General features: G+C 33.1%; 6 protein-coding genes and 1 non-coding gene across 7 annotated transcripts; 4 read left to right on the top strand and 3 right to left on the bottom strand. All coding sequences in view use genetic code 12, as the record gives it.

Annotated features, from left to right (window-relative positions):
• The first annotated feature begins 530 nt into the window (after positions 1-530).
• On the top strand, positions 531-603 carry CTRG_06427. Its single transcript has one exon. It is a non-coding gene; the product is annotated as a tRNA-Ala (tRNA).
• Positions 604-742: 139 nt separating this feature from the next.
• CTRG_02865 (uncharacterized protein) lies at positions 743-2215 on the bottom strand (the record flags this gene model as incomplete). Its single annotated transcript, XM_002548522.1, has 1 exon — positions 743-2215. One exon carries the CDS (start codon positions 2213-2215, stop codon positions 743-745), a length of 1473 nt encoding a protein of 490 aa, XP_002548568.1.
• A 1097-nt stretch (positions 2216-3312) lies between these two features.
• Positions 3313-4500, bottom strand: RAD18 (E3 ubiquitin-protein ligase; the record flags this gene model as incomplete). The annotated part of the gene is made up of 1 exon (XM_002548521.1): positions 3313-4500. The coding sequence occupies one exon, from the start codon at positions 4498-4500 to the stop codon at positions 3313-3315; it is 1188 nt and encodes a 395-aa protein (XP_002548567.1).
• A 221-nt stretch (positions 4501-4721) lies between these two features.
• Positions 4722-7958, bottom strand: SEC12 (Sec12p; the record flags this gene model as incomplete). Its single annotated transcript, XM_002548520.1, has 1 exon — positions 4722-7958. One exon carries the CDS (start codon positions 7956-7958, stop codon positions 4722-4724), a length of 3237 nt encoding a protein of 1078 aa, XP_002548566.1.
• An 815-nt stretch (positions 7959-8773) lies between these two features.
• Positions 8774-9688, top strand: CTRG_02862 (putative pyridoxal kinase; the record flags this gene model as incomplete). Its single annotated transcript, XM_002548519.1, has 1 exon — positions 8774-9688. One exon carries the CDS (start codon positions 8774-8776, stop codon positions 9686-9688), a length of 915 nt encoding a protein of 304 aa, XP_002548565.1.
• Positions 9689-10025: 337 nt separating this feature from the next.
• Positions 10026-11807, top strand: ATG15 (triglyceride lipase; the record flags this gene model as incomplete). Its single annotated transcript, XM_002548518.1, has 1 exon — positions 10026-11807. One exon carries the CDS (start codon positions 10026-10028, stop codon positions 11805-11807), a length of 1782 nt encoding a protein of 593 aa, XP_002548564.1.
• Positions 11808-12706: 899 nt separating this feature from the next.
• On the top strand, positions 12707-13537 carry SUR7 (Sur7p; the record flags this gene model as incomplete). The annotated part of the gene is made up of 1 exon (XM_002548517.1): positions 12707-13537. One exon carries the CDS (start codon positions 12707-12709, stop codon positions 13535-13537), a length of 831 nt encoding a protein of 276 aa, XP_002548563.1.
• Positions 13538-13735: the final 198 nt, after the last annotated feature.

Here is a 13735-nt window from a genome sequence, read left to right as displayed (position 1 = left end):
TGTTTGTTCACAAGGTAATGTGATTGTTTTTTATTCAGGGTTTGTGAAGAGCGGCCGATTTTTTAGTTTTTTTTTTTTTTTTTGCTGTGCTTTTTCCGGCCGAAAAGCTGTTTGCGTGCATGATTGACTATGGATTGTACCAAACAATAATCAGCATGTAGCAATGGCTGTGAGTCAAAACACTATAGAGATTGTAATTGGACAACAGGGCGAATATTCCAAACTGATTTCCGTGCAATTTCAGAATCATTAATTGAATGTTGGTTGTTTGTTTCAAGAGTTGTATTTTCTATGTGTAATGTTTCAGGTGATTTTCGTGCCAAAAATGATGTAAATTCATAATAGTGAAACTTAGCTGAATGATGATGTATTTAGAGTCAGAGGGCATTTGAGAGTTGCTGCAACATAATAACACAGGTGAAGATACCAAGGATAGCCATTAGACACTCAGAATCACAATACATTAAATTAGCCAGCCACCGAAACAGGCTCGAGAGGAACCAGAGGCGAGACAACAGGGAAACAAACTAGGGCGTGTGGCGTAGTTGGTAGCGCGTTTGCCTTGCAAGCAAAAGGTCATGAGTTCGACTCTTATCTCGTCCAGTTTATATTTTTTGCTTCCTCCATATAATTTTTTTCAACCCATAAAAGCACACTATAACCTGTGCACACCACTCTTTTTCTAAAATAAATAAATAAATAAATATATTAAACTAAATATCTATAAACACTCCTTAGTACACTATTCCAGTATTCGATCTAAATTTTCCTTGGATGAATTAGTGGCATCTCCAAGGTCTTTCTCCTGGTGGGAGTTTTCGGCACTTAGTCTCAAAGATGATCTATCGGATTGAGAGGATTTTCTTCTCGTGAATGATGATCTTGGTGTTAGTATTCTAGGACTATTATTACCGGATTCCAAATCCAGGACTCGTGATTTTTGAGTAAATACTCTTTTTAGTTGAGATCCAATATATTCTGCTTCTGGTTCAGCATCATTATCATCATTAGCAAAAGGATAACCATCACTCGAGGCTCTACTTTTCGGTTTTTCTAATTGACCTGCAATTGTTCGTTCACGTTGTAAAGGAGCACCCATTCCATAAACTGGGAAAACATTCTTAGGACTCCTAGTTGTTTTTGTTGTGGCTGTACTGGATCTAGTTCTTGATCGAGTTACCGTTGGTCTTAATTGAGTAATGGCCAGTGGTATACTGACTTCATCATAAATAGGAATTGGATCCATATCATCTTCTTGTTGTGTGTCTTCAGAATCTCCAGTACTTTCATCCAGTTTAGTGACATCTTCATCAAATTTTGATTTCTTTTGTCTAACAACTCTTGAATCTTGATTCAATTCTGGTTGTTCATCTCTTAATTCGTATTCTGGTAATTCTAATTTCTTTCTATCTTGTTCAACAACAAATATATGCAAGTACCAAGTTATAACAATACCGAAAAAGGATCCTCCAACCATGTTTCCAAGGGCTGCAGGGAGAAATAATTTCCAAGCAACTGTGGCCACTTTAACAGGAGCACCATTAATTAATCCAATAACAATCACAAACATATCTGCCACTGAATGGGTAAACCCAAAGGACACAAAAGTGAAAACAGGTAAAGTCATCATTAAAAATTTGACATGCAATGGTTTAGCCATCAATTGTAAGAAAATGGCTAAACAAACGTAAAAATTTCCCGCTATACCTTTGATAAATGATTGAATAAATGAAAACAGAACTTTTTTCTCAAGTAATTCTATACTTGCAGTTATCATTTGTTGTTCTTCTGTAATTCCAGAATATGTACAAATCACATAACAAACAAAGATGTTTCCAACTAAATTGAACCACCAACTAACTATCCAGCTAATTAGTAAATCCCAAATAGATACGGCTCTTCGACAAATACCAGTGCTGAAAAATAATATGTTTGAATTGAACAAATCTACACCTAGAATAACAACATAAAATAAACCAATTGGATAACAAAACCCCGTTAGAATTGAGACTACACCAGGATTCTTCTGTAGTGAATCAGGAAATCCTGCTTGTACTAAAAGATGAAGCATTCCACCAGTAGCGAAAAACATTCCGCCTAGTATAGAATTTAGTATTAAAACATCTATTCTTAACCGAGCCTTTTTCATAGCTGTTGCTACCACTGCAAGTGCCGCTTCATAAGTGGTTAAATAATTATTATCATCCATTGACATTATGACCTAGTGGAGAAGTTGTGATTATGAGCAAGTGGGGGAGCTGTGTTGTATTAAGAAGGTGGGGAGGAGGATGAGGGGGGAAACGAATAATGGTATAATGGCTGTGATTATGAATGGAGGTGTAATTACTTATGCCTGGTTCCGAGGCATTTAAACAATATTATAGCTAAGAACAAAAGAAGAAATATATATATAATGAGGGTTTATATCTCTGAGGAATTTTTTTTTTTTGTTTGGTGATCGGTCGGATTGATGACGATCTCATACAATACAATACAATACAATTATCATCCGAAATAGCAGAACGTACGTAAATGAACCAAACAAAAATTTCTTTTTCCACACTTTGTCTTATTTTAATATTGAATTTGCTTTGCTCTTCAATGGCCTTATTCATTTGGCCATTTAGGCGATTTGGCATTGTGTATCTTCAAATGAATCAATTTTTTTTTTGGTCCAATATCACAAGGATCGATTGCCTTAAAATAGTAATAATTAACGCTGCAAATTTTTGATCGTTCTAACTTTTTATTTCACTGTCAACTCATGTGTTCATATAATTCAACTATCAACTTTGTCTATAATGGTTAGCTGTTATTTATGAAATTACAAATCTATAATAATAAGGTGTTTTCGGAGAATTGAATGTAAAATAGAAGAAAAATAAATTCGCGCGGCAATTAAGATTTCACTTCTCCTATATCTATACAACCAAATCCACAATTATTTTTGTTTAAAACTGTTGAGCTCAAAAGTATACAAAAGCCCATATAGACGACAATAAAATGCTGTTCATTTAATAGCGTATTTAATCACATCTCAATATTCATTCGATAGTACAAAAAAAAAAATAAATAATAAATCCAGTGTTGGATTGCAAAATGCCGATCGATTTCTTGTGTTTAAAAGTCAATTTTTGCTTCATTGAAAAAAAATGCTACATTCTGCTAAAAACCGAAACAGCCAATTTGGTAGCTTTCCCCTCACAAAATATAATGAAAACACATAAACTTTGCTACACGTAAACGCCCTTTACTATTCGTATAGAACATCTATCATTAATATTTATGACATTAGAATATTTAATAAATAACTTATTTTGATTGTCTTGCCTTTGCAACAAGACTCTTCCAATTTGCATCAGTATCAAGAGAATCCTTTGCTTTGGATTTGAATGATCTTTCCCATTTACTTAACCTATCACGAAGTGTTGATTCATCAACGGGATGGTTACTATCAATATTGGCATTAACAAACACAAAATACTGATTATATCTTCGCATTAGTTCATTTCGATCTCCAGTAGTTGATAATTGTAATTCCTTTAATTTTGCCTTTACTTTAGGAGTGGTTAAACTATGGAAATCCAATTTGGGAATTCTTGCAGGAATATTAATCACAGGTGTTTCCTTATCTTCATATTGTCCTGACTGTATGCTTTTAACAGGTTTATGATTGTCTTGTGGAGTTCCTGGAGGAGGAGTGATGGTGGTGGTTTCAGGACTACTGGTAGTATCAGGACTAGTGGATTGTTTAAAAAATGCTGTTATAGAAGTAATTCCTTTAGATTGTTTCTTTCTAGGTTGTTGTTGTAATATTTGTGCTGCATTTCGTTTTGGTTTTCTTCCATTTAAACAATCATCAACATGTCTTCTTTCTAAGATTTCAATAGGCATCCTTTCCTGACATATGGGACACGTTCCTATCTTTGTATTATTTGTAACAATTTGACCATCATCAGATAGTATTTCAATTACTTCTATTGAATTATCCATCACTGGAGTTTCTGACCCTACTTTACCATCTTTTCCCGCATCGCCATTACTAATATTTCCATTTATTTCCTCCTTAACGCGTCCTTCTTCATTAATATCCGATATCTCTGTTAATTTTTCATCTTCTTTATCATTTACCTTGGGCTGATCATTCGGATCATTCAGATCAGTCGACTTGTTTATTGGTTCTTCGTTTTTCAATAATGTCAATAATTGAGGGCGTAATAATTTATAACATCGTACAATATCTTCCAATAATGGATCTGGTCTTAAATTACTTTCAAATATTTCACATTTACATATAGGACAATTAGGTTTTCGAAGTAAATGCTCTCTAATACATTGTGAACAATAGATATGATGACATGTTGATATAGTTACCGGTGCTCGAAAAAAATCTTTACATATAAAACACCTCTTTAATAAATCAAGTTCGGAAAGGTTTGGTAATTTTGTAAGTTTGAAATCCGATGGATCAGTTATATTATCTAATTCATTGATATCCATACTTTATAGTAGTTCTGTAGGCAAAGCAATGATTTAGATTATTATTGAAGACGAGTTTTTTTTTTTCTAGATTTTTTTTTTCTTCGTTACATCGCGCAAAGACGTGTGTGAGCAATAATCACAAAAAGAACAGAAGATAACGGAAACAGAATACTATAGTTTATATTTATATTTTTATCTCTTGTAATAACTTTTACTATCTATATTATTAGTATTTAACATTATAATTCATCTTTTTCAGGTGCATTATTAGTTGGTTTAGACTTTATAATTGTTCTGGTAACTTTTTTAGTACGAACTATTTTGGAAGTAGAACTTGCTGGAGTTTCTACGGATGATTGTGTATTACTCGATTCTTGTTGGACTTCAGACTTGGAAGTTGTAGATTGTTGTGGTTGTTCGACAGATGATGGTTTGACTTGCTCAATAATTGGAGTTTGGACAGTGGATGGTTCTGGAATAGGTTCTTTGGATTTTTCTTGAACAACAGGAGCTTCTTCAACCACTTTTTTTTGAGAAACTGGTTCTACCTTTGGTTGTTCAGCTTTTGGTTGTTCTACCTTTGGTTGTTCAGCTTTTGGTTGTTCAGCTTTTGGTTGTTCAGCTTTTGGTTGTTCAGCTTTTGGTTGTTCAGCTTTTGGTTGTTCTACCTTTGGTTGTTCAGCTTTTGGTTGTTCAGCTTTTGGTTGTTCTACCTTTGGTTGTTTAACTGGTTCCTGTTGGACTTCCTTTTCAACATCCGCCTCTTGAACTTTAGGAGTGGATTCTGGAACAGCTTCAACAACTTTAGGTTCTTTCTCTTCTATAACATCTTCTGGCTTTGGTTCAGCAGCTGGTACAGCATCAACAATTTTTTCCTTTTGTTTATCTAAGACTTGTGAACTTTGTGGAATTTCAACAGAAGACTTTGGAGTTGGAACTTCTACTATTGATTCTTCAACGTGTTCCACAGAAGCTTGTGATTCTTGTTCATTTTCTTGTTCTTGAACTTCTTCGACGATTTCCTCTTCTATAACTTGTTCCACTACTTCTGGTTGAGGATCTTCGACAATAACTTCTTCAGCTTGTGGTTCTTCTTGTTTGGGTTCTTCAGAGACTGGCTCTTTTTGAACAGGTTCTTCAATAGCAGGTTCTTCTTGAGTAGTAGATTTTTGTTTAGGTTCATGACTAATTTTCACTTCTTCAATAACCTCTTCTTCGACTTCTACAACAGCTTCAACCGGTTCTTGCGATGATTGTTCTTCTTCAACAACAACCTCTTCAATAATTTCTTCGACTGGCTTTTTTTCATTCACAGCTTCTGATTCAATAGCGGAAGCAGAGTTTGGTTCTTCAATATCGGCATGAATTCTTGGTTCATCACTAACCAGCTCCTCTTCAGGTTGTTCAACAACATCAACAGTTTCTTCCTGTGATTCAACAACTAGTTCTTCATTACTGGTCTGTTCAGTCACAGGGTTCTCTTTGACAATTTCTTCTTCGACAATTGGTTCTTCGACAATTTCTTCTTCGACAACTGATTCTTCGACAACTGATTCTTCGACAACTGGCTCTTCGACAACTGGCTCTTCAATAATAATTTCTTCTTCGACAACCGGTTGGCTTACTTCTGGAGCAGGAACTTGTTCAACAACTGGTTCAGAAACCTGTTCTTCTTTCTGTTGTTCAACAACAGCTTCAGCATCAACAATTGGTTCATCTCTTTCAACAACTTCTTCAACGACAACGGTTTCACTAGATGGTGCAATTGATTCGGTGGAAGATTTAGTTTGTTTTTCCAACATTGCTTGAAGACTTTCTGGTAAAACAGATTCACGGTTAACAAAAGTTGGTTGCTGTTGTTCACTTGATGTATCGTTATTTCCATCGACAACATGAGGCTCTTCTAAATAAGTATCTATTTCTGAAGATGACACAATTGAAGTTTCAACTTTTGGTGTTTCTTGGTAATGGTTTCCGATTGATGTAGTTATATAGTTATCCTTGTCTTGTAAAAATTCATCAGAATTGAAATCAGATTTGGTTATTTCTTCATCAATGTTTTTGGTAACTTCATTCACAATATCATTCAATGTAGATGCTTCTAAAGAACCTTGTGATTCATCTTTATTTAATTTTTCTTTGATGAATTGTAATCCTTGATTACCATAGGTTCTTGCATATTCTTCTGCAATTGAATAACCAATAGTACCATAATGATGAGCATAATCATAACCTAATTTAACATATTCTTGTGCAACATCAGTGTATTGTTTAGAATTTGAAAGAATATCTTGTAATTGTCCAGTCTCATTCAATTTTTGAACACCAACACCCAAGGCAACAACCAACACAATGGTGAACAAATATTGTAATAATGTACCAATAATTGAATTACCTTTACGATACTTGGATGGGATTTTAAACACATGCAAAGTATTAGCAGCACTACCACTTGCCAATTTTAACCCACTTGGGGAGAAGGAAAGACTGGTGATTGCAAATGAATGCAATTTATGGAATACTTGAATTACTTTTAATGTTGATAAATTAATCAAGGTAACAGATAAATCATTTCCAGCAATAGCAATTAACTCTTGGTTTTCTGTAACATCTAAAGCAACAATATTGGAAAATTTTTTGGAAACGGTTTGAAATTGAGTGATTTTCTTAGATGCAATATTAAACTTGAATAAAACAGCACCTTTACCTCCACGAGAACCAGCGGCAATCAACAATTGTTTATCTTCATCAATAAATTTGACTTTTGATAATATATAACCTTTCAATTGTTTTTTTAAAGCTGCAACTGAAACAGAAGAAAAAATCGATTCTCTGGAGTTGGTGTCAATGATCTCAATGGAAGAAGCAGTAACATAAGCCAATGATGCTCCATTATAAGTACTTAATGCCAAATCCTTGATTTCCGATTCATTTTTTGGAATAAATTTATACTTCAATTCCAAACTATCAGGGTTAAAGATATAAATTGATGATGGGACACTTGATGTCATAAATGCACCAATACTATTATCATGAGATAACCTGATGATTTTTGGATAATCTTCCGAGGACGAACTTACCTCTTCCTCAAATTGTGCTGCATCAACAAAATTAATATGTTCATCACCAGAATAAGCATATTTTCTAATATTGTTATTGATATTCATTGATTTAAGTAATTGGGAACTTTGATTACATCCAAGAATAATGTTGAATTCATTTTCACCAACCAATTTAGCAGTATCCAAACATTGAGGGGAATCTTCATTTGAAGGCAATGTGATTTCTCTAAATCTTTGTAATCTTCTTTTGGAATCAGACACTTTAAAATTGGATTTAAGAACATTAATTTTATTTGGAATCCCATGATTACCTTCACCTCCACCACCAGCAACCACAAGAGTTTTACTATTCATAAACTTGACTCCATAGATCGGATAACCAACATCAATTGTTGCAGACTCTTTAATGGGCATTTTTTTGTTTTACTTATTGTTGTCTTTGATTCTTACAACCAAATTCAAAATGATGATGTTGTCTGGGATTTTTTTTTTTTTTCGTTTTCGTTTTCGTTTTCGTTTTCTGGGTTGTAAAAAAATAAAAAAAAAAAAAAAAATATACAAAATCGTTTTCGCCTCTCCAGTTTAACACGACGACTGTCAACACACTAAATAGAGAAAGAGAAAATGTAAGTGAACACGCAAGATCTGACTTCTCTCTTCTCACTATAATTTAACAAATGCACACCTAAAAAATAAAGAGAAAAAACAACCTTTTATTTTTTTCTTTCTTGTATTCCAACTGTAAGTAATTTTACTTCTGCTTTACAGTTCTTTGCTGTGCGGTGTAGTGCTATGCAGTGCAGTGGAGTGAGTTGTTACCGAATACACAAAGTGTAATTTTTTTTTAGTTATTTATACTGTACTAAAATTCATTTAAATGTATGGTCGTGTAAGATAGTTCAGTGCAATTTCCAGCCTTTAACTCCGTTAGATCTTTATGGACTATTAAACTAGATTCTAGTCTTTTTTAGCATAATTTCACAAAATCTGATAATCAAGCCTTGTTTCTTAATTATCTTGCCTTTTTCTCTTTGGCTTACAGTAATCTGAATTAATCTCTGCTTTGAGTCCTTTTATATTTGTCATCACAGATTTATCGTCGTGTCGATATGCACAAAAATGCTGTCGCTTAATTCTGTTTTTTTTTTTTTCTTTTTTGTTGGTTGCCATTTTTTTTTTGTTTGATATCGTCGAGCAAGATGATTTTGAGATGAAATTTACAAACATTAATGTCCGATAAAGAACCCATGAAAGCTTTACTATCGATCCTGTCGCATGTTGTTCACGGATATGTCGGTAATAGGGCAACAGTTTTCCCATTGCAATATACAGGGTGGGATGTTGATGCTATAAACACCACAAATTATTCGAATCATCCTGGATATGGATCATTAACTGGAATTGCAACATCTCCAGATTTGATACAAGATATCATTCAAGGATTACAGAAGATCTTAAATTTCAAGGTGACTTATGATATAATACTAACTGGGTATACACCCAATGCAAGGGTTTTAACTGTGGTTAAAGATGAATTAATTAAATCGATTCAAGATAAAAATCAATCCAGTAAGAAACCACATTGGGTTGTTGACCCAGTATTGGGTGATAATGGAAAGATTTACGTTGATGAAAAAGTCATTCCCGTGTATAAGGAAATTTTCTCTACTGGGTTAGTTTCGTTGATTACTCCAAATCAATTTGAATTTGAAACATTGTGTGGGGTTAAAATAAATACATGGGAGGATGTCAAATCTGCAATTGAAGAATTTAGAAACGACTATGATATTGAAAATATTGTGATTTCATCTGTATCCATAAACAACAAGTTATATTGTGTGGGATCTACCAAAAAGAGTACATTTTATATTCCAATAAATCAAATAGATTGTAATTTTAATGGGTGTGGTGATTTATTTACAGCATTAATGGCAAATGAGTTTTATAATTATGAATATAGTATAAATCCAGAAATGTTGAATGATGTCCTGACTAAATTAAACAAGATTCTTGAGTTTAGTTTCAAAGATGAGATTCAACAAACAGGTGAGGAACCAAGTGTGGTTAAGGATATTAGAATAGTTGCAGCTAAGGAGTATTTAACGATAGATTATAAGCTGGATAATGGTGTAGTATATATATAGACCAGAATAATAGAAACTATTAAACGTTGTGGATTGCTGTTTTGCAGTTTCTTCTTCAGTGTGTGTGTGTGTGTGTGTGAGTGTTGCAAAATGTTAGGAATGTCCGATCCCGTGGTCTCTTCTTCCTCCCAACAAAAAAAAAATATGTGATTTCTGCGAGATTAGGGGCAACACAACCAAGAGGAGAACAAAAAAAAAATAATTTCTAACTGATAAAGAAATCCAAAAGGAAAAAAAAAAAAGATCATGAAAACCAAATCCACATCTTTCTTTGCTACTCCACATCTTTTTAATACTTATTATTTTGTTATACCTACCATTAGATCCCATTTACAATATGAGTTTAGAGAAACGTAGACGAGTAAGAAAGAATCGTCTGGTATCTATCTGGCGCTTTCTTATTGGTTTTTTAACTGTTGCCATCTTATTTATAATCACAAAATGGTCATTTGTTTTCCGAATAAAGGAAACGTTCCTACTATCACAACAACAACAACAACAACAACAAGAAGTAGATGATGGGTCAACATTACAATTAAAACATATATTTCATCATGGAACAGGTCCCAAGAATTATAAAGTTCATCGTAGATTGGATATAACTCCTGAATATTTGTCAAAACATGAATCATATTTCAATACTCTTGTTCAAGAATTGCAACAACCATCAAGAGGAGAGATTTCTGTTGATTCCAATTTAGATGAAATATACCAGCAATCAGATTGGCCGGAATATTATAAAGGGAAGAATCCGTTCACTATTGAATTACCATTTAAGAAAAGTACTAGTGAATCAACTCGATTAAAAGAAAGACATACACCTGGTTTCATTGAATCTTATCTTGATTATGCGAGAGATGTTAGAGGTGACGCAAGTATATTGAATAGAATTAATTTAGAATGGGAATTTAATGATATTAAAATACCTAATGTTACTGATAAAGATACTGTTGTTACTTTGGCTACAATTTCATCCAATGCATATGTGAGATATCCTAAAAATGATGATGAAAAGAAGAAATCTGACTGGATTGATTTAGGTGATTGGGATCCTAACCGTGAGAATAGTGATATTAACTTTGGTTGGGATGACATTGGATTAAGAGGACATGTATTTGTTAGTAAAGATAACAAGACAGTAGTTGTTGGAATTAAAGGAACTTCAGGAGCAGGATTGCCAGGAGGAGGAAGTGATGAAACCGGGGGTAACGACAAAACCAATGATAATTTATTATTTTCATGTTGTTGTGCAAGAATTAGTTATATGTGGACCACTGTTTGTGATTGTTATGAAAAGACATATACATGTAATCAAGATTGCCTTGAAAAGGAGTTGCGTAGAGAAGATAAATATTATAAAGCAGTCTTGGAATTATATCGTAATGTCACTGCAATTTATCCACCAGAAACCACTGATATTTGGGTTACGGGACATTCATTAGGAGGAGCATTAGCTTCATTGTTGGGTAGAACATTTGGATTACCAGCTGTTGCGTTCGAGGCTCCAGGAGAAATGTTGGCTACTAATAGGTTACATTTGCCATCACCACCGGGAATTCCTAAATACATGGAGAATATCTGGCATTTTGGAAACACCGCTGATCCAATTTATATGGGAGTTTGCAATGGAGCATCAAGTTCATGTAATTTAGCCGGATATGCCATGGAAACATCATGTCATACTGGATTACAATGTGTTTATGATGTTGTTACAGATAAAGGATGGTCTGTGAATTTATTAAACCATAGAATTCATACGGTTATTGATAATATAATCTTGGATTATAATGAAACAGCACCATGTGTTCAACAGCCACCATGTCGAGATTGTTTTAATTGGAGATTTGTCACTCATGATGAGAAAGAAGATGATGAACCAAAAAAACCAAATCCATTAAAGAGTAGTAGTAATGATTCATTTAAAACGTCGACTAGCACTACAAGTACAGAATCTACATTGTCTTCGTCTTCATCATCATCATCATCGTCTCCATCAGCGGTTCCAACAGACGATGAGCCACCAAAGAAATGTTTAGACAGAACATGGTATGGATGGTGTTCTAAATGGGGTTATGACGATGATGATGGTGATGATAAAGACAAACGGAAGAGTAAATAAATAGATAGTTTTTTTTTTCTTATATAGGATTGGGATATTTAAACATTTTAATATTAGTTATTAGTCTAAGTGAAATTTGTGGGTCGTGTATGAAATTCAGGGGCTTGAGTTGTATGACCAAACGTGACCAATTTCTTTTTTTTTTCTTTCTTTTTTTTACCGCCAGCGGTTTACTACCACCACCACTACCACTACCGTACCATTGTTTCTTGGTTGTGAGGTCTAAAATTAGAACTTGCCAACACACACTCACATATATCCACGCACACAATGGTGATTATGGCTATTCCAATTGATTTTAATAGAAGTTATAATTAATCCACTACTCAATGATTTCTCTCATCTAGCTTAATGGACACACTCTCATATTCTTTTTTTTTTTTTCTTTGTCTTCGTCTTTGATTTTCCGTAATTCATTGGTAATAGAACAATTTTAAATCACCAGAATAAGCCGTACATTTTCTGAATTAGGAACATCAAGTCGTGCAATATTTAACAAATATATCCTAATTGGGAAGAGAGCAAAACAAAAATAGAGTAGAATTCTCATCTGGTACACGACTCACATATAAATTACACAAAGACAATTTCTCGAAGGGAAAATTTTCTTTTGTTTACGTTGAAATTCCACCTCCCACCTCTCACACACACACACACACAAACCAACCATCATCATCATCTTCTTTTTCATTCCATTCATTAATTCATCGATTGTTTTTTATTTTTTTTTAGTAAAAGGGAAAATTTACTTGCTATTTTTTTTTTGTTTTTTTTTTTAACTTTCTTCTTTCTTTCATTTATTAAAGACAGTTCTTTTTCTTTATTTATTTATTTGATTATTTATATATTTATTCATTGAAAAGTCAATTGAAAGAAAAGAAGACACAGAGATAAGAAATATGAAAGTAGCTGTTACATTTGTTAATCTTTTTTTTATGGCAGGTGCCATATTATTATTAATTTTCACTGTTTTATCAGGTTCTTCAAAACATGCACCATTAAATAAATTTTATTGGTTACAAGCTGATACTTCAGATATTCCAAATGCTCCAGCTAATAGAAGTGCATGGACATTTTGGGGTGTTTGTGATAAAAATGATTTTTCAAATTGTTTATTAGGTCCAGCTTATCCAATTGATCCTCAAGATAATTTTGGTACTACTGAAAATGTTCCTGAAGATTTCCTTAATAACGAAAATACTTTTTATTATTTAAGTAGATTTTCATTTGCATTCTGTTTAATTGCTTTAGCATTTGTTGGTTTAGCTTTCATTATTGATATTTTAGGATTATGTTTTGAAATTATTGATAAAGTTGTTATTATTTTAATTACTATTGCTTTAATTTTCATGGCTGGTTTTGCTGCTATGCAAACTGGTGTTACTGTATTGGCTAAAAATGCTTTCAGAAATGCTGATAGATATGCTCATGTTGGTGCTAAATCAATGGGTATTATGTGGGCTGCTTTTGTTTGTATTTTAATTTGTTGGGTCTTGACTTTCTCAGCTAATATCGCTAATAGTTATAGAAAACACATGAATAGAGTTAAAGCCGAAAAACAAGCTGCTAATGGTGGTGTTCCAATTCTTGGTCCAAATGATGGTGATGAATCTAGTTTCACAAGAGTTAATCCTCCTTCTGCTGATATTAAAGATGAAGATCATACTGGTGGTATTAGATTCTTTAAAATTAAAAGAAATCATAAAGTTTCCGATGAAGATTCTGTTTAGATAAATCTACACTAGAAATATCTCATCATTATTCTCCCCCCATTTATTTTAAAGAAGAATTGAATAGATTCTTCCTATTTACCTTTTTCCCCCCATTCTAACATCATCAATTACGTTGAAATCGTTTTGTTCTTAGTTTTTCTATTTTGTTAATTTGTTATAATTTGTTTCATTTTTATTATTATTATTATTATTATT

The sequence above is a fragment of the Candida tropicalis genome (genome assembly GCF_000006335.3).
Source record: "Candida tropicalis MYA-3404 genomic scaffold supercont3.3, whole genome shotgun sequence".
NCBI lineage: Eukaryota > Fungi > Ascomycota > Pichiomycetes > Serinales > Debaryomycetaceae > Candida > Candida tropicalis.
The sequence above is the reverse complement of the archived record's forward strand: the minus strand, read 5'-3'. Positions and strand labels throughout refer to the sequence as shown.